Here is a 21,801-nt window from a genome sequence, read left to right as displayed (position 1 = left end):
GTTTCTACTCGAGTTGTAGCAGTGTTTTGGCTGAAATGGGGAACGCTGCGAGTGAAGCCATTTTGTAGTTGCATACAGATTAAATTGATGTTTATGCCCTACGGGATTTAAATTTCTTAGAGGAATCAATACTAAAATGTTGTGTTGGCTTCATGCTTGTCTCTTGATGTTTGCTGCCAAGAGTGCTGATGGGGTTTCAGCAGCACGAGGGTGATGGCTTTGTTAGGGGCCTTTTGCTTCAGCAAGTGAGTGAAAACAGTTTAAAAATAATTAGGGGACGGTGCCCTTGACAGGAGGTTGAAGTTCTATGTTTAAAATAATAGTGAATGGTGGTAATGGTCAGATTGGAACATACGTGAATAGTGATGGGGTAGAGTGAACTGCTTAGTGTGTGGTACAAACAAAGTGTAAACACCCCATGCCACTGGGCATGTATATTTGAGGGAGGAGTGTTGGCTCAAAAAGTACTTTCGAATTCATCAAAGGCAGGATATTCCTCCCAGATAAGTCATTGATACTGCTGCAGAGGATATTTGTATTTTCTGATGAAACTTCTGGCTGAAAAGAATGCCAGCCTGAGATGGGCAATGCCTTGCCAAGAACTTTATTGCAGCTCCTCTTGTTTCCCACAGAGCATCGGGCTTGCATCGCCGTCCTGCAGCCGAGCATTTAGGCACCATCAAGCAAGGCTTGGTTTTAAGCCAGTGCTCTGGAGTGAGAGGTTGGTTAGCTCATTACCAACTCCCTGACCAAGTCTTTTACAGAAAGGGCTTTTTATTATTGCTTGGCTCAGGAGAGTACAGTATTAGTCTAGCTAGTTTTTAAACGGGTTAGATAAAGTGTCTCTGAAGGAAATGACCTAATATGCCATAAGGAAGTTGCTTACGTGCTCTAGGCTTTTTCATGTAGTGGCTATTGTCTTGCTTTTAGTTTGTTTTATTGTTGTTATACATATACAGGAAACACAATGAAGACAGAAAATCCGAAGAGTTAATAAAAACGTTGGAAGGGGCACTATCTGTCTTTCTTTCCTGACACAATGATGAAATGTTGTCATTGTTTGAACAATCACTTTTAATGTTTGGTCAGCAAAAGACCATTTAAATGGTTCAATTCCTGTACCCTGATGGGGGGAGAGATTGTTTATAACTGTTCCAGTGGATGTACTGTTCAAGCAGTATTCTGAAAAATAGTTAAGCTGTCAGTTGACTGGTTTTGTTAGAGCTTCATGGATCTCTAGAAGCTAGGGATTTGGAGATCAGCTGGGTTATCTAATAAATCACCTTCTATCACTTGTTTTTTGAGACTGATCTATAGTTTTAAATCCATTTAGATTAGCAAAGGAATGACATGATTGCAGTCCTTAAGTACCTTCTTTGGGAAAGGAAACTTGACAGTATAGGACTCTAGAGCCTTACAGGCAGAAACATTATGGTTCAATAACTGGAAGCTGAAGGTAGGCAAACCTCAAATGACAAGCAGGGTGCAGATTGTTAACAGAGACTGAAATCAAACAATGCAGCAATTGACAGTGGGGTAGTAGATTCTGAAGCTCTGACGGTTTTGAGAACAAGATGGATTTTTTTCTAAAAATAGGTATCCTGTTTTTAGTAAAGGGATCATTTATGTTATTGAAGGGTGAGTTTGAAGGATCAGAGTTGTTCGTTCTGTCTCAGAAATGTGAATCTGTAGGAGATGCAGTTGTTGGGAAGCTCATCTGATTCATAGCTATCCAAACATTGCTTTGTATTAATCATTTATACCAAATGCTGTTATCACCCTAAGTGATCCCCTGTTTTGATGATCATTCTGCTCGTAAAATCCTACGTTCACCTTTGTTAACACTGAGTCAAATGTTAGGTATTTATTATTTTAAATCTCTCTTCCTCTTTAAATCTCTCTCTGTCTTTCTGTATTTTCCTTTTTGTTGCTCAAATGTGACAGGCCTGTTAGCGAACTCTAATCAGCTCTTCCAAGATTCCCTAGACCCTGTCTTTCCTTTTTTCTGATTTAAGGTGATTCAGCTTCTCTTGCACATCTCATGTTATGCATCAGCTCTGAGCACTAAGTGTCTCAATGCTTTCAGCTGCATCAACCCACACTCGAGTTTTTCAGCGTTAACAGGGTTCTACCAGATAAGTCATTCTTTCCCTACCTACTCTATTTGCCTACATGTATGGTGATTTTTTAGCTATGATTGTGTTTGTTGGATGAGGTTAGGCAAGACAGATTTAACCTGCTTTAAAACAGAGTAGAGCCTAGGTTTTTAAAACAGCTTTAAGTATCTAAAGCTTTGGTTCCCTCCAGACTTTGATTTCCGGAGGGCAGTTACTCAGTGCTTATTTAAACGATATCAAGAAAAAAAAATACTCCCTCCCCCAATTTCTTGTGTAAGTAAAAACCAAATAAAAGTTCCCGTTTCTTTGGACAGGTGGAATTTTGCAGTCTACTTGTATACCTAATTCTCTTGAGACATGAAAGGATTAATTTGGGCAGCTTTTCTTTCTTATTTCTGGCCTGTGGATCCTAAGAATGCATATGGAGGGTATTCTTTTTCCACCTTTAAACTGTAACGCTTTTTAGCCTGTATATGTTTTGTCTAATCTATGCACTAGAAAAGGTATGCATAGTGCACGTGAAGTGACAAGTCTCAGCCCCAGGGCTTTCACAGTGTTGGTTTAGTCCAAGTGTAAAGGGTGGCAAAGGATGGGAAGTTCATGAAAATAAGTTTCAAGTGCAGTACTTATGTCAAAGAGAGAACTTTGAAAATAGGAGCAGAAAGTTTTTTAGCTTTGCACTTGAAGACTGAAATTTGGAATCAATGACAAAACTGACCTCAGGTAGGAAGGTTGGATGTGCAGAAGAGTGGGATTAGAGCATCCACAGAATTAAATCCACTGCTGGTATGGTAGGTGACATGAAATTCCTGATCCCAGTTTCTGGACAGTGATATAATTTCTCTCTTTAATGTTTGAAAGCCTGGACTTCATGATCTTCTGCAGTGTCCCTTTGGCTCATCAGTGCTATGCTTCTCCAAGCTGGAAAATCTAAAGAATAGATAAAAGAGCAAAAAGAAAAAGTTTGCTTGAATCCGAAATTGTCTCTTTCCTGCAGCTCTTACAGTGATTGTACAGCATCTGACAGACTTAAAACTAAATCCAGGAGCACCTGCTAAGCATTGTTCATCAGTTACTACTCAAGTAGAGAGTGAGTTTAAAAACAACCTCTTCTCTATCACTAATGTTGGTTTGAAGTATTTCTTTTCCATCTGACAATGTTTGAAGCTTAATAAGATCATATCAAGAAATTTCTGAAAGTTGGAAATTTGAAATTGAAAATAGAAGTGTGTGTGTATATATATACACACATATATATAAACACAGGGTGGATTTGTGATGGTTTTATTTTTGGTAGTATCTCAGAATGAACTTTGAAGTTTTTTAGAGGATAACTACTGCATATAAATGTGCTTGTTAATCTCCATCTGAAATGTTACTGAAGTGAGACTTAACTCTTTAATATTTCACCTCTAGGTGTGCTTATCTCTGTTGATTCTTTTGAAATGCATACTTTTTAGAAGTCTTTGGAAGCTTTGGTGGAGGAAAGTTCAACTCAGTCTTGATTGTAGAAATCAGCTAGCATCTTACTGAAACACAAATCTGCGTGCTTTTGTACTTTTACTTTCGCAGTAACACAAACTGAAAGGAACAGCTGTGTAGGAGTGTGACCGAGCTGAATGCCCTGTCTGGAAAACTCCACTTGAAAGTGCTTGGTATGCACAAACACGTAATAGTGAATTCTTTCTTTTTACAAGCCAACAATGTCATGGAAAGTAACAATGCTAAACAATACAGGTGTATTATACATGCAGTATCAAATACCAGTAATATTTTGGACAACAGATTAACTGACCTGAATATACATTGGACTTCATTAACCTAAAGTTGGTAGCCAAAGTTTCAGTGTTCTTAGGTAAGTCCTCCATCGATGATAGAAGCTTTTTTCAGGACATTCTCATGTACTTTTTTTAATAGATAAAGATTACTCTTGTGAGCTTAGTTGGTAGAAGGTTTAGGATCATATTTTGACCCTACTAGGCACTGCCAGAAGGACATGCTTCAAAGGACTACTTCATGCCAAAAGGACAGTCTGCAGCTGATTTCCTAAGACAAGAACTGAAGTTAATGTTAGTGCTCTGAAGCCTCTAGACCTTTTGATCAATGAGCAGAAAGAGAGTTTGGCTGAAAACAGTATGCAGTTTGTCTTCTAGGCAGCTTTTGGAGCTGGTGTTTTCCTCTCCATGAAACCTGTAGGTCTGAGACTTGCTCTTCACAGCATTTGTCACTGTGCACCTGGTGGTCTGCTCTTCAAGGCTGCTACAGAGATGTACTCATGTTATGGAGGAAGGCTTCTGAAAGCTCTATTCCAGCACATCCTTGACCTTTTCCTCAGTTTTTCCAGGGCTGGGTTACTCAGTTACTCAGTTCCTTCCCTCTCCCTTGCTGGTTGGTATCTGCTACCTAACAGGTAAATGTCAATATTTATATGTAAATAGCAATTTTCATGTATGCATCTCAAGAAGTGGTAATTATGGAAAGCTGGAGGGCACTCAGCATTGTTGCCAATCAGTGATGTATTTCAGGCCTCTCAATGGCTACTTAAAGCATACAAAACAGCAGAAAATAATGTCATATATTAGCCTGTGTAGCTGCAGCCCTGTAAGTAGCGTTGGAATGAAGGCGGTCACTGGTCACAGAGCTGGAGGGATTTTAAAGGATATTTTTCAGAAGCATTCATCCTCTTCAGTCAAGGTGCTCTTGATCTTGTTCCTCTGTGTTTATTGTGGTCAAAATTGAACTTTTTGTTGTTTTGAAGTAGTTCTAATTATAATGGTAATACAAGTGTACAAGTGGAGAGCTGCTCGAGTAATCTCTTCAAATTAAGTGCACTCCTAGTTAGATGACTTAAGTTTACCTGCAAGTGAACACTTGTGCTTCAGAGAAAGTGATACAAAGCTTTGTATTTCCTACCTAATTTTGTCTTTGAATGCAAAAGCCTGATACCCAGGGAAATGCAGGTGAAAATCTGGAGCCATTGTTTCTGAAGTGTGGCACATTAGAATAAAAAACTGCTGGAATATCTATTTGAAAAGGTGAAATTGTCTTTTTAAGTAAATTGGCAGGACTAAGGCTTCTTGTTTATTTTTGGTTTAACCTCCTTTTTCACTCGTGTCCTACAAGTATTAATAAATTCTTTCAACTACAGTTGCTGTTATGAGCTGTAATACAGTCCAGTGCAAATTTTAAATGTTAGCTAAGCTGTTACTTGCAAGCATAATCACTGCAGGAGTGTTCCTGTTGATATCACTGCTGCTATTTGCATGAATAAAGGTTAATCATGAGAACCAGGAGAGTGCAGGACTATAAACCTAATTTCCAACACTTCTATATGCTTTGAAAATGAGCTAGGTAGCTCTTCAGAGGCCTTAGCATTTCACCATTTTTTGCTTTAAGGGATTAAACTGATGTAGTGAGCAGTTCTGGTTTAGAGAGGTCTTGGTATGACTTCTTGCACTTACCTCCTCCATATATCCTTCGTGATGGCACATCCAACTCTCCAAAATCAGCTGCAGATTCCTGGAGGCTGCAAGAGCAAAAATACGTTTAGGACTGGTGTTTTTATTCTACCGAGGAAAACAGGAAAGTTTCTATACATATGCTATATATCTGTATCTATCTAAATCTATATAGATTTAGATAGCTGGTAATCTATATAGCTGGTATTATATAAATAACTTTTCTGTACCGTGTAGAGGCTGGGAAGCAGGACTGGATACTTACAGAACTTCCCTTTTAATTAGTATAACTGACGTATTCCTGTAATGAATTCTTTTGTCTGAAAAGCCACTCATGTGCAAGTGACTGCTGCATGTGGAGATGCAGAAAAATGTCTTGTAAAATTAGTGTGGCTTGGATAGCTCCTGTGCATCTGCTGCTTAGGAGCAGTACCGCAAATGTATGGGAAATGTGATCTAACAGACAGTGTATACCTAAGAGCTCCGCATAAAAGGCTCAAAGAACAATTATCTAAGTTGAACGCTGTGTTTTAAAAACAGCTTCATTCATTTTCCTGCCATTTCTGTGCTTTTCCTCTGAATAACTCCAATGTATATTAATTAATTGCTTGAAATAATACCAATAAATCTAACAAGGTTTGTCTGAAGCTTGACTGCACAGAGGAAACTTCATGTTTGTTTCAGCGGTGAGAGAAAAAAATCATTTACTGAAAATACTAAGAAAGCTAATATTAATTTAGATGGAACTTAATGAAATCTTTAATGGCTTTTTAAAATTGTTTTATTTTCCTTAGATTTTAATTTGAATTAAATCGTTACTATTGTTAAATTAGTTAAACACTAAATTAAGAAATGCAAATGAAGTGAGCCCAAAATCCAATGTGGTTATTGTTTTTATTGATGTATATAGGCTAGTGGTGTGGAACAAATTCCAATTATATCTGATCTGTTATTTGCAGTACAAGTTCCTGACTCTTCATTAAGTGTAATACATCAGATTAAATGCTGCGCTCGATAAGAGCTAGGAAAATACCAGTATTACAATAAACCTCTTGCTGCTTTTGCCTCTTCGTTTGGCCTCTTAGCACCGTGTATAATGCAGGCTGCAAGGCCTTCTAGTCTGAAGTTCTACAAATCCTGCCCAGCTGTGATCATCAGAGAAATATAAAGGTAAACTTTAGGCAGCGTAGTCACAGGAGGCCCACAAGCGAGGGAGAGTTGCTAAAGGCAACTCCATTACATACATGAGTTCACCTGAATAAATGTTCACTGGCTTCTGCTACGCTAACTTGAAATACTGGTAGCTAGTGAGGAAAATGCCAGTTTCAGATGATTTATCTCCCCGTGTGATTAAAACATCCAAAACAAATGAAGCATATTTTCTAGCACCAGAACTGGATCATTCCGAGTTGTTCTTTATGCTTTGGTTTATATTTTTGAAGATGCTGTATCCTAAACTGACTGAAATCAGTAGAAATCTAGTTAAGAAAGAGGAAAGGCTGGGTGCCATCCTGGGCTAGCCTGCTTTGTGCACAGGCGGGGTACTCATCTGTATAAACATTCCTTTTTCATTTTTAAGCTATTGTTTTCCTCAGAATTCATCCAGAGAGGTGAAATGGAGCCAAGTAGTCAAAGCTGCCCTGTGGCAGTCTCACCTGGAGAGAGGACACCGTAGAGGGAGAGCATACCTTGCTGCGTGGCTGGCCCAGTGCAGCTCTGGGTAAGCCAAGCACAAGTGGCAGTGCTGCGTTGCACAGCTGGGTGTGATTTGTGCCTGTGCCCCTGCATCTGTCCTGGTGCTGCGTTGCCCTGGATAACATATAATTACCAATCTTTTTGGGGTATTCTTCACGTTTCGTGTTTGATCTGCTAGAGGAATCGTATCCTCCTGTATTGTGGAAGAAGTTGGCTGACCTTCTGAGCACCCATACTGAAGTGTTCCTAGCTTACCAGTACTCCAGGATAAAATACTTTCAGCTCAGCACACTCCTCGCTTCATTTTATTCCAGCAGTGTCAGGGCATGGGTCTAGCATAAGTGGATGAGCTGCGACTGTTTCTTGTGTCGCTGCTTTTGCAGCAGGGTGTTGAGAGAGAATATGAGACCTCAGCACTGGTTTACAACCTTTTGGAAGGCACTGTTGGACTTCGGTGAGGAAACCGTACAAGTGGGATGCTGACAAAGCAGTGGAGATGCTGATGCTTACAGCTGTTGCTCTGGTTTCCCTATATATAGATGCTTCTTTTTCCCAATGTACGAGGTAAGCAGCACTATTAGTTTCATTAGCATCCGTGTGAGTCAGATTGATACATCTTCAGTCGGTGGTTAAGCTGTCTGTCTCTGGCAGGATAACTGTCGGAGGCGACGTGATGGAGGCTTGTGAGGTGTTTACTGTCTCTTGTTCCCTACATCTTGGAGGACGTAGCTGGACTACCAAAGTACTACTTGGCTTTGGGAGATGGGATTCCACTTTCTGGATCAACTTGCATCCAGAGTCACTGAAGATAGTTCTGTGAAGGCACTGAAAGAGATTGTAATGTTTAGTCACTGGAATGAATGAAAAAAACTGTTGTTTTTTTTTTCCTGCACCATGATGAAGACCATCATGCCATGGTGCTGTTTCACACATTTGACTGCTCAATAATTGCTACTGCAGAGTCTGCAAAATGCTTCCTTCCTTTGTTTAAACTTTGCTCTCATACCCATTACTTCACAAACCCTTAGAACATGGCTCCAGAACATCACCCTCAAGCATCTCTGTCTGTCGGTGTACTTTATCCATGCTCCTCCATTCCCTTGGCCATTGGGGTCCTCATTCTGTGCCTGGTCTAAAAATGAGATCATTCTAGCTCAGAAACCTGCCATACATCACCCTTTGGAGAGGGTGTTGCCAGCTATTGAGTGCCTGCCTGCAGTGGTGGCGTGTAGATGGGGAGTTCCTGGGTTAGGAACAGAGAGCTTTCCCTGGCAGGAGATGGGCTGTGGTTTTGAGGCTAACAGTGCTTGAGATTCTCTTCTGGAAGATTTTTGAAAATGCACTTACACAGATGTTGTCGGGTGCTTCTTCCAGATTTGTGAGTCTCTTTACTGTCAGAGGATATCTAGAGTTCCTGAGTAATCCTCTGGCCACCTATCATGTTGCAATGGCTGGGTGGTTTCAGGGTGGCTGAAGTGGTTTGTAGGCTATGATCGGGCCCAGTGCAGGCGTATGAATAGTGAGGATAAGTAGTGCTGGATTAGAGTATAAATATTAATCAGGATTAGGCTCCAGCAAACATAACATGGCACATTTTGCTCTATAGAATCACAGAATATCCTGACTTGGCAGGGACCCCCAAGGATCACTCAGTCCAACTCCTGGCTCCTCACAAAACCACCCCAAAACCAGACCCTGTGTCTGAGAGCAGTGTCCAAACGCTTGATCTCTGTCAGGCTCAGTGCTGTGGCCACTGCCCTGGGCAGCCTGTCCCAGTGCCCGACCACCTCTGGGTGCAGATCCTTTCCCTAACGCCCAGCCTGACCCTCCTCTGATTCATGGTGTTCCCTTGTATCCTATCTCTGGTCACCAGACAGAAGGAAATATTAATAGGAAACTAACTGGATAAACAAATTCCCCAATTTCAGATAGCTCAGCTGCAGTCCGTAAGCGGTAGTGCCCTTTTACACTCCAAGGGCAGCTCTTACTGCACTAAGGACAAAGCTTTTCTTTGAAATCCAATTCATTGGCCCCTGACTGAGAAGAACTTGCCGCAGGATTTGCTCAGGATTCGCTCACCCCATTGGAAATTCTGACAGGGCTGGAATGAAATGTGAGCGAGAGGAAGGGCCTTGTAACGGTGCTGGCTCATTTGTTTTCACATGAATGCATTAGAACAAAATCTCACTTTCATGAATCAGCGTTTCCCTTGTCAATAACTTTCAATATTAAACAGTAAGGTGACACCAAGTTTACATAAGAGGAAAGGTAAATTAACTTGTGCAACAAAGGATTCCTGAGGGTAAATTGATAGCTCAGATCTTGATTCATGGTTCAGCTACAGAACAGGATGGAATAACTGTTTCCTTCCCACCGTGATTAAAATTGTTTTGTAACCAGGAGAGGAAAAAAGGCATGTCCAGACCCTTAGAGGACAGCAGCTCATCCTTTACCAAATCCCACACTGTACCGAGAAGTGATTCCCTCATTCCCTTCTGTGTTTTGTGAAAATTATAATGCTTAGTTTGCCAAGATATGGAGCATTGGGCAGTGTGCTTCCCTTGCTGCCTAGAAAGAAAATAGGTGATGTATCCTCGTGTGCTGAAATGCCATGTTCTTCTGCAGCAGTGCAGTGTTTCCTCCTCTTCTTCCTCAACAAATCCATTTTGTATGTCCACAAACGAACTTCTCCCTGACCTTCTAGTGCCACTCATACACAAAAACCCCAAGTGCTTCTGGGTGGCAAGTGTACCAGTTGTCTAATATATTGGAATTGACAAGATTCAAAGAGGAATGCACAAGTTTATGAATATTATTAAAAATTTTAATAAATAACCATAGAGAAGTTGTTTTGGAACATTTTTTTTAGTGAAAAGTCTGTCTTTAGGACTTCTGAGATTTGGTATGTTTATTTCTTTTTTCTTTTTTTTAATTTATTTAATTACACAGATGTCCTGCTATTCTGATCTTAGAGGCGGAAATTATTTTACCTCAGGACATACTTGATTCGAATCCATAAGTATACATAGGTTTATATAAATACAAAAATCCAAATAAATACACTTCCTTGACTTGTCATTTCAGTTGCACTTCTTCCTTCATATGTAATAGGGTAAGTCTTCTAGACGCTCCCCCCCCCAAAAAAAAAAAAAAAAAAAGAGATTCCCTGTGTTCTTTTACTTGACTTTACCAGTTCAGGCAGCCAGTCCCGAACTGCTTCTGTCTCCCTCAAAGGTCCACAGAAAATTTAGAAGGAAACAAAACCAAGAGAAAACTGACTTTCTGCAGGCTCAGTAGTGGTGGAAGCTGTAACTGCTTCTTCAGTTGCAGGACAGGTTCTGTGCAGACACGAGCAATGAAAATTTCTTTACCCATCAATCCCAACTCTGACTCAAGAAAGTACCTTTGGAAAAAAGTGTTTGCGTTTATTTATGGGCTTTATTTCTAGTTCAACTATTTTTTTTGTGTAGATTTAACTACAGAGATTTTCATCCCACTGTCTTGCTTGCGCTAGCGATGCTACTTGTGTTTAGGCATGCTCTGAGGTGGTTTCCTGAGCTCCTAGCTTTAATTTTTCTCCTCCTGCTGAGAGCCAGCAAAAAAGCTGAGTCATGTCATTGTGACCCAGTGCACGCTTAGCAATTCCTTGCAGAAATCCCTTGAATGGGGATGTAGCTTGGGCCAAATTTCTCAGAATTGAGAACTATTAGTGTAGTGTATTAGTAGCTGTGAATATAAACATTGGGAAAGGTCTTATGATATAATGAGAAAAGGCCAAAGAGGTGAGCTGTGCATCACACTACTTCATCCTATCTGCACTTAATCCTGTTTTACACATTCAGCTCTATCTCCAGGATTATCCTCTGATATGATGATGAGAAGCTCATGCCTGTGACTTGAATAAATCACGTAAGTTGCATGTTAAATAGAGGAATGGTCTGTCAGGAGCCTCATCAAATTCAACAAGGAAAAATGTCAAGTCTTGCACCTGGGGCACACGAACTCCCTGCATCGATAAGAGGCTGGGGGGAGAAACTGCTGAAAGGAACCTGGGAGGTCTAGCTAAAAAGAGCCAACAATGCTTCCTTGCAGCAATGAAGGCTGACAGCTTATGGACTGCATCAACATCACAGCTGGCTATCGAGGGAAGTGAGCTAGGCTTCTATTCGGCATGTATTAGACCACATTCAGAGTTACTGCACCCACTTTTGGGCCACTAAATACAAGAAATGCATTGATAAACTGGAGCAACCGCAGCGGAGGGCGACCGAAGTGGTTGAAGGCTGGAGTTGTTTAGCTTGAAGGAGTCTTTAGGGAGGCTGAGGTGCATGGCAGAAGAATGTGTGACAACAGATGAGGGATTCTAACTGGATATGCAAACCAAAATTTTCGCAAGGAGGAATAAAAATATAAAGCATTTTATCGCTGGCCTCTTGGTAACTGAAGGTCTTGAAGCCTTGTCTCAGAAATGTAACAAGACTCAAGGCTAATTTTATGTTGTTCTCTTTCCAAATCAAGTTGGTGTGTTGACCTAGTTCTGTCACTCAGCAGCCACAAGCCAATTGGAGCCCTCAGCTGCCACCCCATCTCGTTTTGCCTCATTCGGACAGATAGGGCTAATTACACTAGGTACTCTATCCAAATTTTTACAGATTAATTTACAGCATGATGAACAGAGTCAGTGATGGAGATGCAACCAAGAAAGTGAGGGCTGCTCTGACCTTGTCACTCAGATGGATGAGGGGACATACTGCTCTTTTCCCAGATGACTCCTGAGCTTTGCAGAAAGTCAGTGACATGTTTAATTACTTCTGACAAATAAAGAATGCTTTCTCTTTTAGCTTTATTGTGTTATGCCCTTCATGACGGTGGAAAAAGGCAAAACTGCATCTTGACCAGCCGCCCTTTCAGTAGGATGTGATGGAGTGAAAGTCTCGCGGCTGAAGTGCAAACTTCCAGCTCACATCAACTCTTGGTGCTGTCAGGATTAGAAATGGTTGAGGCAAGGAAGTGCTCAGGTACCTGCGAGGTCAATGAAGCTTAAATGCTTGCCTAAATAATGGTCTGTTAAGAGATGTTTTCTCAGCAGTCAAGATGTGGTTTACATGCTCCGTGGCATTTGATAACTCTTGTTACACAGAGAAGATTAATTTGAAATTGCATTAGGATGTGGGAAAAAAGGTCAAGATTGTTGCAATCTCCAGAACCATGATAAATATAATAAAGGTTGTGAGACTTGTCATAACTTTTAAAACAAACACATCCAGGGGAAAATGGCTATACCTGGAAATTTAGGCACGGTACAGTCAAATGTCTGCAAGATTTGAGGCTGCCTTATTTGTTGACTTGATGGTGGATTTTTTAAATGCTCGGTGTAACAGACTTTCATGTGATGGGGACAATGTAAAAGACTTTGTGATGGGGAAAGGAAAAATGTGCAAGGGTTAAAAATGTGAAGGTTAAAAATTTGAGAGTGAAAAATGTGGAGGTTAAAAAGGCTGTCGAGTCAGGCCAAAGGACGAGCAAGGTGAGACTCCTCCTTTGACGGTGGCCGGTCTCTAATACATGGGGAAGGCTACAACATCTACTATATCCTCCCAGCTTCCATCAGTCTGCAATTTAGCAACATCCTGAGCCTGAGGGTGTTTTTAATTATTATTTAATGGTTGTTGACAAACTTTTCCCCATGAACTTCTCTAATGGCTTTTTAAAGGCACGTAGATTTTTGGCACCCATGGTATCCTGTAGCACTGAGCTCTTCAGCTCAGCTGCACATTGTGTGAGAAGCCCCTATTTTTTGTGTTGAACATCTCACCTGGTAATTTCATTTTCTACTATGAGAAACAGCAAATAGTTATTCCCTATTGATCCCCCTGAATGCTGTGCTCTCCTGGCCTCCCCCTGTATCCCCTTCGCCACTTCTTTAGGTTTTATTTCCCACAGGGAACATTTTAACAATTTTACACTTGATTCCTATGCACCCTCTATATGGGTAACATAGGATCTTATCTATTTCTCCTCATTTATTTATTTAATTTGTTCTTGTGCCTCCCTTGTTGACACCTCATTCTGGGACATGTCTTCAAACGCATCCTGAATTAAGAGCTTATTCATACATTGGTCTTTAATAGTCTGGGTTACTTTATGAGCATTTTAGGCTCTCATCTGCTGCCTTTATTTTTAATGTGCTCTCTCCTTTTTATGGTACTCCATTTCACTGAAATAACATTTCTGTTTTGGGTTTTTATTCTATTTATTTATTTTGATTTATTGGCTCTTCCTAGACCAATATACCAAAATACTTCACGGTAACTATTACGAAGGGGTTCTTGAGTAGTAACTTTCTGAACCCATGTCTTTTTTTTTTCTTCTTCTAGGTTTTTTGAGTAATTGTAGCATATTTAACATATATACCATAGCGCAAAGCATATATACCATGTAGATACATGAGTGTGATGTTTACCCTAACTCATAAAGGGCTAACTGTAGTCTCTCAGTGTTCCTGTACTTTCTGTCCAGGTAGTCTCTCCGGTCTCTTTGTGTTTGTCACTGTCATCATTCTGGGCAAGTGGTCTTGTTGTATGATCCCAATATTGGTGTGATATTCAAACCACATGGATTCCATGGATAGCAATCCCAAGCAGGAATTCAGGCTGGGAGATGAGTGGATTGGGAGCAGCTCTGCAGAGAAGGGCCTAGGGGTGCTGGTGGATGAAAAACTGAACGTGAGCCAGCAACGTGTGCTTGGCCAGCCACGTCCTGGGCTGCACCAACAGCAGCGTGGGCAGCAGGGCAAGGGAGGGGATTCTCCAGTGCCCAAGGCCAGGCTGGGTGGGGCTTTGGGCAACCTGGGCTGGTGGGAGGGGTCCCTGCCCATGGCGGGGGGTGGCACTGGATGGTCCTCAGACCATCCCTGTGACTCTGTGACGCTGTTACAAGTTGGTATAGATAGCTTGTTTGTCTGTTTAGGCTTCAGGTTTTCATTAATGTATAGCAACAATCTCACTGCTGTGATTTTCTATAGCTTTGCAATATGATTTGCTCTTTTATTTTACAGCATGGCAATGATTATTTGCCTTTCACTACTCTGCTGCTTCTGTCAATATCCTCACTGAAAACTAAACACTTGAGGTTTTCTATCGTATTTTTTAGATTTCTAGTATCTGTGTAGCAGCACTTACACAGTTGGCTCAGTAGCTTATTTTCTGTGCTGTGATTAAAAGGGAATTACTTTTTTTTTTTGCAGTTTCTTATTCGAATTTATTAATGGCTGTCCTATCTTTTATTTATGGATACAAAGTTAAAATGATTTCAGGCCTAGAAAACGTGTCATGTCCATTTGTGCCAGCCTTACTACGCTTCTTAGTTTAAAGGCTCTCCTGTAATGTTATTAACTGTAAATGCCAGCAGTCTGGTACCAGCTTGATTTAGATGAAACTCATCTCTCCTGTATAAGCAGCCCTTCTTCCAAAAGCTTCTGCAGTTCCTCCTGAATCTAAAATTAACAGTAAAAGCTCACATTTACAAGAGCAAAGTTATGCCAGTGCAGATTTTTTTTTTTTTTTGAAAACCGTAACCAAAAAATAGACTGCCTTGACAAAAAGCTTTGTTAGGATAGAAAACCTGTTTGCTTTACAGTAAATCCGTGAATCCTGAAAATGCAGAGTGGTAGCTGCCAAACAATAGGATTCAGGTGTTGGCTGTGGCATTGGGAGGGCTAAGCTTGTAAAAGATAATTTTGTTCTCCCATCAACTTGGCACAAGACAGTCAGGATCCTGAGCAGGAGAAGAGAAGCAGGTTAATAAAGGTGGGTGCATGGTGCATGGGTAGGACTTGGCTGTAGGAATTTGAAAGTTGAAGGCAGTAAGCTAAGCAGCTTAAAATCTTCAGAATAAGAGGGAGTGAAGCTTGTAAGTGCGTCAAGCCGTTTGCTTAGATCTGGAGTAAGGAGCTTAAGTAGCTTATAACACCACAACCTCGGAAGCTCCAGAGGAAGGGACTTACAAGCTGTGCAACAGCTATACTTCAAAGGCCTTACAAGCACTGCTGATGAAGCCTGCAGGGCTTCGAGAGAGCATGTCAAGTAAATCTGTCTGTCTGCCTCTTTCTCTGCAGTATCTGAGAGCTTCCTTTTCTCTCCTCCTTATATACATAGGGACAACTCTCCTCCCTGCAATTATCACAACGTTAAATACCAGGCACTTTAAAATCAGGAGTTTTTCAAAATTAACGTAGCCATGTCTTGTCTATATATTCTTCTTTTCCTCACTGGAAAAACAAATTACTATGTATGCTAGGATGTACTGTTATTTTCTGAAGAAATGTTATAGAAAAAACTTGAATGGAACATCTACGGCCTTTATAGTGAGGGATAGAAAGTTATCTCAATTCTGCAGTTGTAAATTAGCTGCTGTTGTAGTCTGTAGCTTCAGACACATTTGTTTCTTGTTAAAGTCTTTAGGGCTAGATTATCACAAGTTGAAGCTGCGCTGTGTTGCCTTGATCCTATCCAATTCCTGTTGAAATCAGGTGGCTTAGCTGGGGTCAAATAGGCTCCCACAAAGCAGAGTTGGCTACCTTCACAAGCTTCTGCTCTACAAAATAATTGTCATGTCTTCAAGAATTTCTTTACTTACTAGTCAAAAATAAACCTTCATAATAGTGCTTTCTTGAGTTATTTTATAATCTCGAGTTTGTTCTTCCCTGACTACTGAAGATGCACTTCTAATTACAGGCATATGACCAGATTTCTGTTTTGCTGCTACTCCCTTCTCCCTATTTAGTTTCTCTATTTCAAAGTAGGTTTTTATGTCCTGTTTAGTATTTCATCTGTAGAAACTGGAGCATTTAATGATGAAAAATAAATATTTGTAAATGAGTATCTCACACTTCAGGCTGATTTTTTTAAAGTCATCTTTACGGTTTTTTTAAACTGTTCATGGTTCTGTGTTTTAGCTTATAGGTAGTTAGAACTGTAAAATGGGTGAGGTTAGAAAGGAGCTCCGAAGATCATCCAGTCCAAATCCCCTGCTCAGAGGAGGCCCAGCTGGAGGAGATGGCCCAGGACAGTGTCCAGTTGAGTTTGGAATATCTCTAGGGATGGCAGCTCCACAGGCTCTCTGTGAAAGTTATTGGAGTGTTTGATCACCTGTACAGTTCAAAAAAAAATTTGGAAGGAGTTTCTTGAATTTCTTGTATTTGTTTGTGGCTTTTGCCACTTGTTCTGTCACTGGATGGCACTGAGAAGAATTTGTCTTTGTTGCCTGGACGCTTTCCTCCTGTCCCCCACAATTAATGCATGTTGACAAGATCCTCCAGGAGCCTTCTCTTCTCCAGGCTGAAGACTCCCAGCCCTCTCAGCCTTTCCTCATAGGTTAGATGTTCAATTCCCATAATCATCTTCACGGCCCTACATGGGACTTGCTCCAGTATGTCCATGTTTCTCTTGTGTTCTTGCCCAGAACTGGACCCAGCGCTCCAGATGTCTCGTCTGTGCTGAGCAGTGCTCCCTTGACGTGCTGATACCACTCTTTTACATGCTGATACCACAGGCCTTTTACTTCCAAGCTGCTTTCCAGCTGATGGCCTCCAACCAGTCAGCTCTCAGTTGTTTCTCCCCAAGTGCAGGACTTTGCATTTCCATTTGTTGAACTTCATGAGGTTCCTGTTGGCCCTTCTCTTCAGTCTTCTGAGGTCCCTTTGATGGCAGCAAAACCCTCTTCTTTATCAACCCTTCCCATTTTTGTATGGTCTCCAAAGTTGCTGAGGATGCACTCTGTCCCATCATCTAAGGTTGTTAGTGTTGAACAGTATCAGCTCCAGTATCGACCCCTGGGGTACACCACCATTGAGTTGCCTCCAGCGGGGCTTTGTGCTGCTGATCACCACCTTTGAGTCCAACAGCTCAGCCAGTTTCCATCCACCTCACTGACTGCTTATCCAGTCTGTACTTGATCAGTTTGTCAGTGAGGATATTGTGGGAGACAATGCCAAAAGCCTTGCTGAAGTTGAGGTAAATAACATCCACTGCTTTCCTCTCACCCACCAAACCAGTCTAGTTAAACCAGTTAGAAGGCTATGCTTGCTAATCCCAATAACCTTTTTATCACGTTTGGAAATGGTCTTCAGGAGGATTTACTCCATCACCTTACAAAGATCGAGGTGAGCCTGAGTGGCCTGTAGTTCCCTTTATCCTCCTCCCCCTGTTGAAGATAGTGACATTTGCTTCCTTCCACTCCTCAGGAGCCTCTCCCAGTTGCCATGACCTCCAGAGATGGTCAAGGGTGGCCTCACAATGATACCAACAGGCTGCCTAAGCACCGATGGGTGCATCCCACGAGGTCCCATGGCCTTATATATGTCTATTTAGTTTATTTAAACGTTCCCCTGTATGGTCTTTTCCACTGAGAGGAGGTCTTCCCTCCTCCAGTCTCAGGGACCTGAAAGCACGCCTTAGCACTAAAGACAGGTGAGGAAGGCATCGAGAGCTTTGCTCCTTCATCGCCCGGTCCAGTTTGCCGTAGTGTGGCACAGACCTTGGTCTGTGAGGCTGGGTGAGCGTGTCCCTGTGGGCACGTCTCCAGAGAGGCAGGCCTGAGGCCTGCACCGATTTCCCAGACAAGCTCTTCCTGCCCGCGGCTCAGGATCCCAGCCAGCTGCCCCAGCGAGCCAGCGATTCAATCGCAGGGGAAGTTCAGCTTGGGTGAAAACAAAGACAGCAGCACACGTTTTTTCTTTTGTTTTTAATTGCTTCCGCCTCTATATCTGAAGTATTTTTGAGAAAATACTTCACTTCACAGGTGTAGCCTTGTGGACTTTCTTTCATCATAGGTTTTTCTTATCGTTTGTGGCCATTGGAGAGTTGAAAATGCTTTTGGCAGGGGAGTTAGCACAGGTGCCCCGGAGCAACTCCCATTGGGATCATTTCATTCTCTTTACCTAAAGTCCCCTTTTTGTCAGCTGTTGTCTTAGGGGTCATGTCATGTCATGAGCTGTTGTGCTGTCTGCCAGAGGATTGTGTTTCACTGCTAGCTTTTAGGACTGAAACTTCAGTATGCGAAGTAAATTTATTTATTTATTTATTTATTTTGGTACTGAAAGGACAATCCAATAAACCATTTTCTTTCTTATTGGAAATTGAAACGATATTGCTTTTTTTGGATGGAAAGAAGTGTACAGGCTGGATTTTGATGTCTCATTGATTTTAAAGCAAAGCATTGACTGTGGTTCGCAGTGAAAAGGTGGTGTGATATGGGTGCTGCTTTCTCACTCACGAGACATGGCATGCAGCCCTACTTCATGTAGGTGAATAGTTTTCTACCTCTAAAATACAGATGATGATAATTCCTGGTTGTTAAGGGTGTTCTGAGGATGAATTGATTATTATCAGATTGGGATTAAAAACTAGCTGTGTTGTTACATGGGAAATAAAATTCGGGTCAGAGATTTCCTTTTTTTTTGTGGTTAATCCTCTGATGGAAAAACTTCTTATGGACCCTGTACAGCAACAGAGGTCTAGTCCAGAGTCACTGATGTTTTCGGGTTCACGGTGATTTATTTGTGCCTTGGATGAGATACTTGGATACACAAAGAGGAGAATAAACCGGTTTGCTGCATGGTTCTGGAGGGCTGGAATTGTTGCTTTTGCTTAAAACTTATGTAGGATATGGATGTGGGGTAGCATTTCTATTGTTTATTCTGGGAGGTTATGAAAGGAGCTAGTAGGTGACAGGCCATGTAGTCTGCCTGGTGAGCATGTCTCTGATACGTCAGATCTGACACATGTAGCACACAGGAGGCCAGGGCACATAGGGTAAATCATGATGCATTTTGTATTCCTCTCTTTCCAGCCAGCCAACTTTTGAGCTTGAAAAAGACAGGATGAGTATAGAATTCCGAACATACAGTGACCCTAATTAAGGGGCTGATGTTATTTTTTTCATCATCATACTCATTGCAGTCATACTGATCTTAACAACTAACCCTAATCCTTTCCTCTGGTGCGTTCAGCTGTTGACATGAAAAGTTTTTGTCCCAAGAGCAGGAGGCTGAGGAAGCGTGTGCAATCAAATACCTACCTTTTTGTTTCATAAGAAGTTATGCTTTCAAAATCTGTTTTCAAACTGTCACATAATTAAAATTACACTTCAGGGGGCTTTTGTGAAGAAACATGAAACATCTCCTTTTGGAGATGGCGATTGAAATCCCTTTTTCTGACTGATAACAGGACTGCGTCTTGAACCTGGATTTGACATAAATCAAGCCAGTGCATTTGCTTTTGGGCTTAGAGTCAGCCTGTCTTCTGCTTGGGGCTATTCTACTTCTTATGAAATATTCAGTGGTCCAGAGAGACAATGTGACTTTGTATAACTTGATGGTGAAGGAAAATTTGTGGGATAAAGCAGACCCCGGTTCAGGTTCTGTTCCTACTCTAAATCAGGTGATTTACATCCTAGGTGAGTCCATGGGCAGTGGGGTGATAATGTTTATTCTTTTTCTGATCTTTCTTCAGTTATTAATTTTCTGTCATGGCCCTGAAAAATTATTTGATTAGCTATCATGGTCCAACAAAAAATATCTCGCAGAAAAATTCTTGACCAGCTCTCTCAGAACTACTTCGTAAGTTATGAATTATAAAACAAGGGTGCCAATATGTTCTAGGTAATAATGCATGGGTTTTCCCCTTTTATTTAACTAGTCTTTGCTATGGTCAGCATCTCTAGTTAAATCCTTGGCTTGTATGCAGTTGCTGTGTTCCTACTTTCTATATGCTGGTATAAGAGTCTAAGACTCCCGTGACCAGAGCTTTTTTTTTTTCCCCTTTATTCTTGTGATTTTCCATAATTTAGATAGCTTTACAGTGTGTCTTAGTGGATTTTTAATTTTGCAGAACTTGAATCAGTTTGCTTTTGAAAAATTAACCAGGCTGTGCCCTTGAAAAGTCATTGCATCCATTATTACCTCCACATGTGATAAGTTTAAGAAAATGATTAGCAAAGGTGTCACTCATTTCTGCATGCTGTATATCAGATCGGACTTGCTGTGAAGTAGTGAACCATATTAAAGCTGTGAAATCAGCCCTGTTCTACAGGGACTCCAACCAGCTGCACCAATTTTACTACTTTTTCCCTTGCAGATTCAGGAATGATTGGAATGGAGTTTGACAGTTTATTTACAGATTCGCTGTGACTGACAGGATGCCAGAGGGGAAATGTTTGTACTCCCTGAAGGTAGTTTTTGGTAACTAAGGCTAAATATCTGACAGGACTTCTGTTACCGAACAGAGTGTGATCAACAGTTGCATTGCTGCAGGATTCAGGGCATCTTTTCATCTAAAACACAGCTAAAATTACAGAACTAAAGCTAGCATTTGCCTTGATGGAAAGCGTACAACATGCACACCAGAAGATGTGGGGCACTGGTGAGTTCAAGCCTTCATTTCAATCCTGATCTCTCATCCCTGTAAGAAATTAGCACCAGGGAAAGAAGATGAGAACAACTCACATGCCTTCTTTCTTCTTGGTCACTGATTTGCAGACGTAAAATTTGTGAGTTCCATAAATTTTTCAGTATGGGCTTGGATCTCTTATGTGGAAGATTCAAGTCTCCTAGACAACAGGCCTGTTTCTCTTACATTATGGGCTGTCAAGAGCTCATGGCCTGTGCCTTGAAAACTTATGTCCGTGTGTGATGTTAAGGCTCCTTACAGTCTAACCTTGAAATTAATAAAATCAAATTCATCTTATTCTTTGTCTTAAAATTAAGGCAGATAAGACTACTTTTTCATGACTGTGTTGTGCAGTTTCATATTGTGAGTGTGTACAGTAACCTGACTGAAGTATCCTCATGGTATATAAAAATCAGTCTAATATGATGATACTCAGAAAACAGAAACCTTCTGGAAGAGAATGTGTGAACTATATACTATATAATATACAGTGTGTGTGTAGTAATATTATACTCCGTATTCCCAGAACTAGTATTAAACATTTGATCAGGAAAGTATTTTTGTTCATTAATAGGTCTTTGCTTATTTAAGAGGCACAGAAGCTTTTGTACGTTGAAAAGGTTAATTATACTCTGAGTAAAGGTACTTGAATAAATTGTGTGTTTTATGGGTAGCAGAGGTTGAAGGTGGGCAGATCTGTCTAGCGCAGAGAAAAAATATATTTTTATTAGATTGTTAGGTGTTAAGAAGTGCTGCCAACTGGCCAAATGCAATCTGAGTATTCATGAGCAAGAGATGCTGATATATTGCAGGGGACAGAAAATATGCACCTGAGTTCCTATGTCCTTACTTGTGTTTAAGCTAGTCTTACTCACTATATGTCTTGTATCGCAGAGTTTGGTAAGGTTAATTTTGTTTGTTTGTTTTTGTTTTGTTTCTATCTGGATTCTTTCCTATATATTTTGGTTGTAATAAGGCTATGCATCAAGAAAGAGACATACAGCAGAAATGGTGAAAAATAAATGAAAAAAAGGCAAAAAGAGTCTTTTTAAGTCATGATCATGTAGTGTCCACTTCTAATGG

The 21,801-nt window shown here is 40.9% G+C and overlaps 1 protein-coding gene across 7 annotated transcripts in view; it reads left to right on the top strand.

Moving 5' to 3' along the window:
• XYLB (xylulokinase) overlaps positions 1-21,801 on the top strand; it is an 82,813-nt gene that overhangs the window by 30,939 nt on the left and 30,073 nt on the right. The window contains exon 17 of one of the 7 annotated variants that reach the window (XM_040548128.1): positions 3,115-3,287. The exons of the other annotated variants lie outside the window; for them this stretch is intronic. Coding sequence (XP_040404062.1) covers positions 3,115-3,272 — 158 coding nt within the window. The 3' untranslated portion in view covers positions 3,273-3,287. Of the gene's footprint in view, positions 1-3,114; positions 3,288-21,801 lie in introns of those variants that run through there. 7 annotated transcript variants of the gene reach the window in all.

Source organism: Cygnus olor, chromosome 2, assembly GCF_009769625.2.
Source record: "Cygnus olor isolate bCygOlo1 chromosome 2, bCygOlo1.pri.v2, whole genome shotgun sequence".
In the NCBI taxonomy this organism is placed as follows: domain Eukaryota; kingdom Metazoa; phylum Chordata; class Aves; order Anseriformes; family Anatidae; genus Cygnus; species Cygnus olor.
Note: the sequence above shows the minus strand (reverse complement) of the source record. Positions and strands in the feature narration are given on the sequence as shown.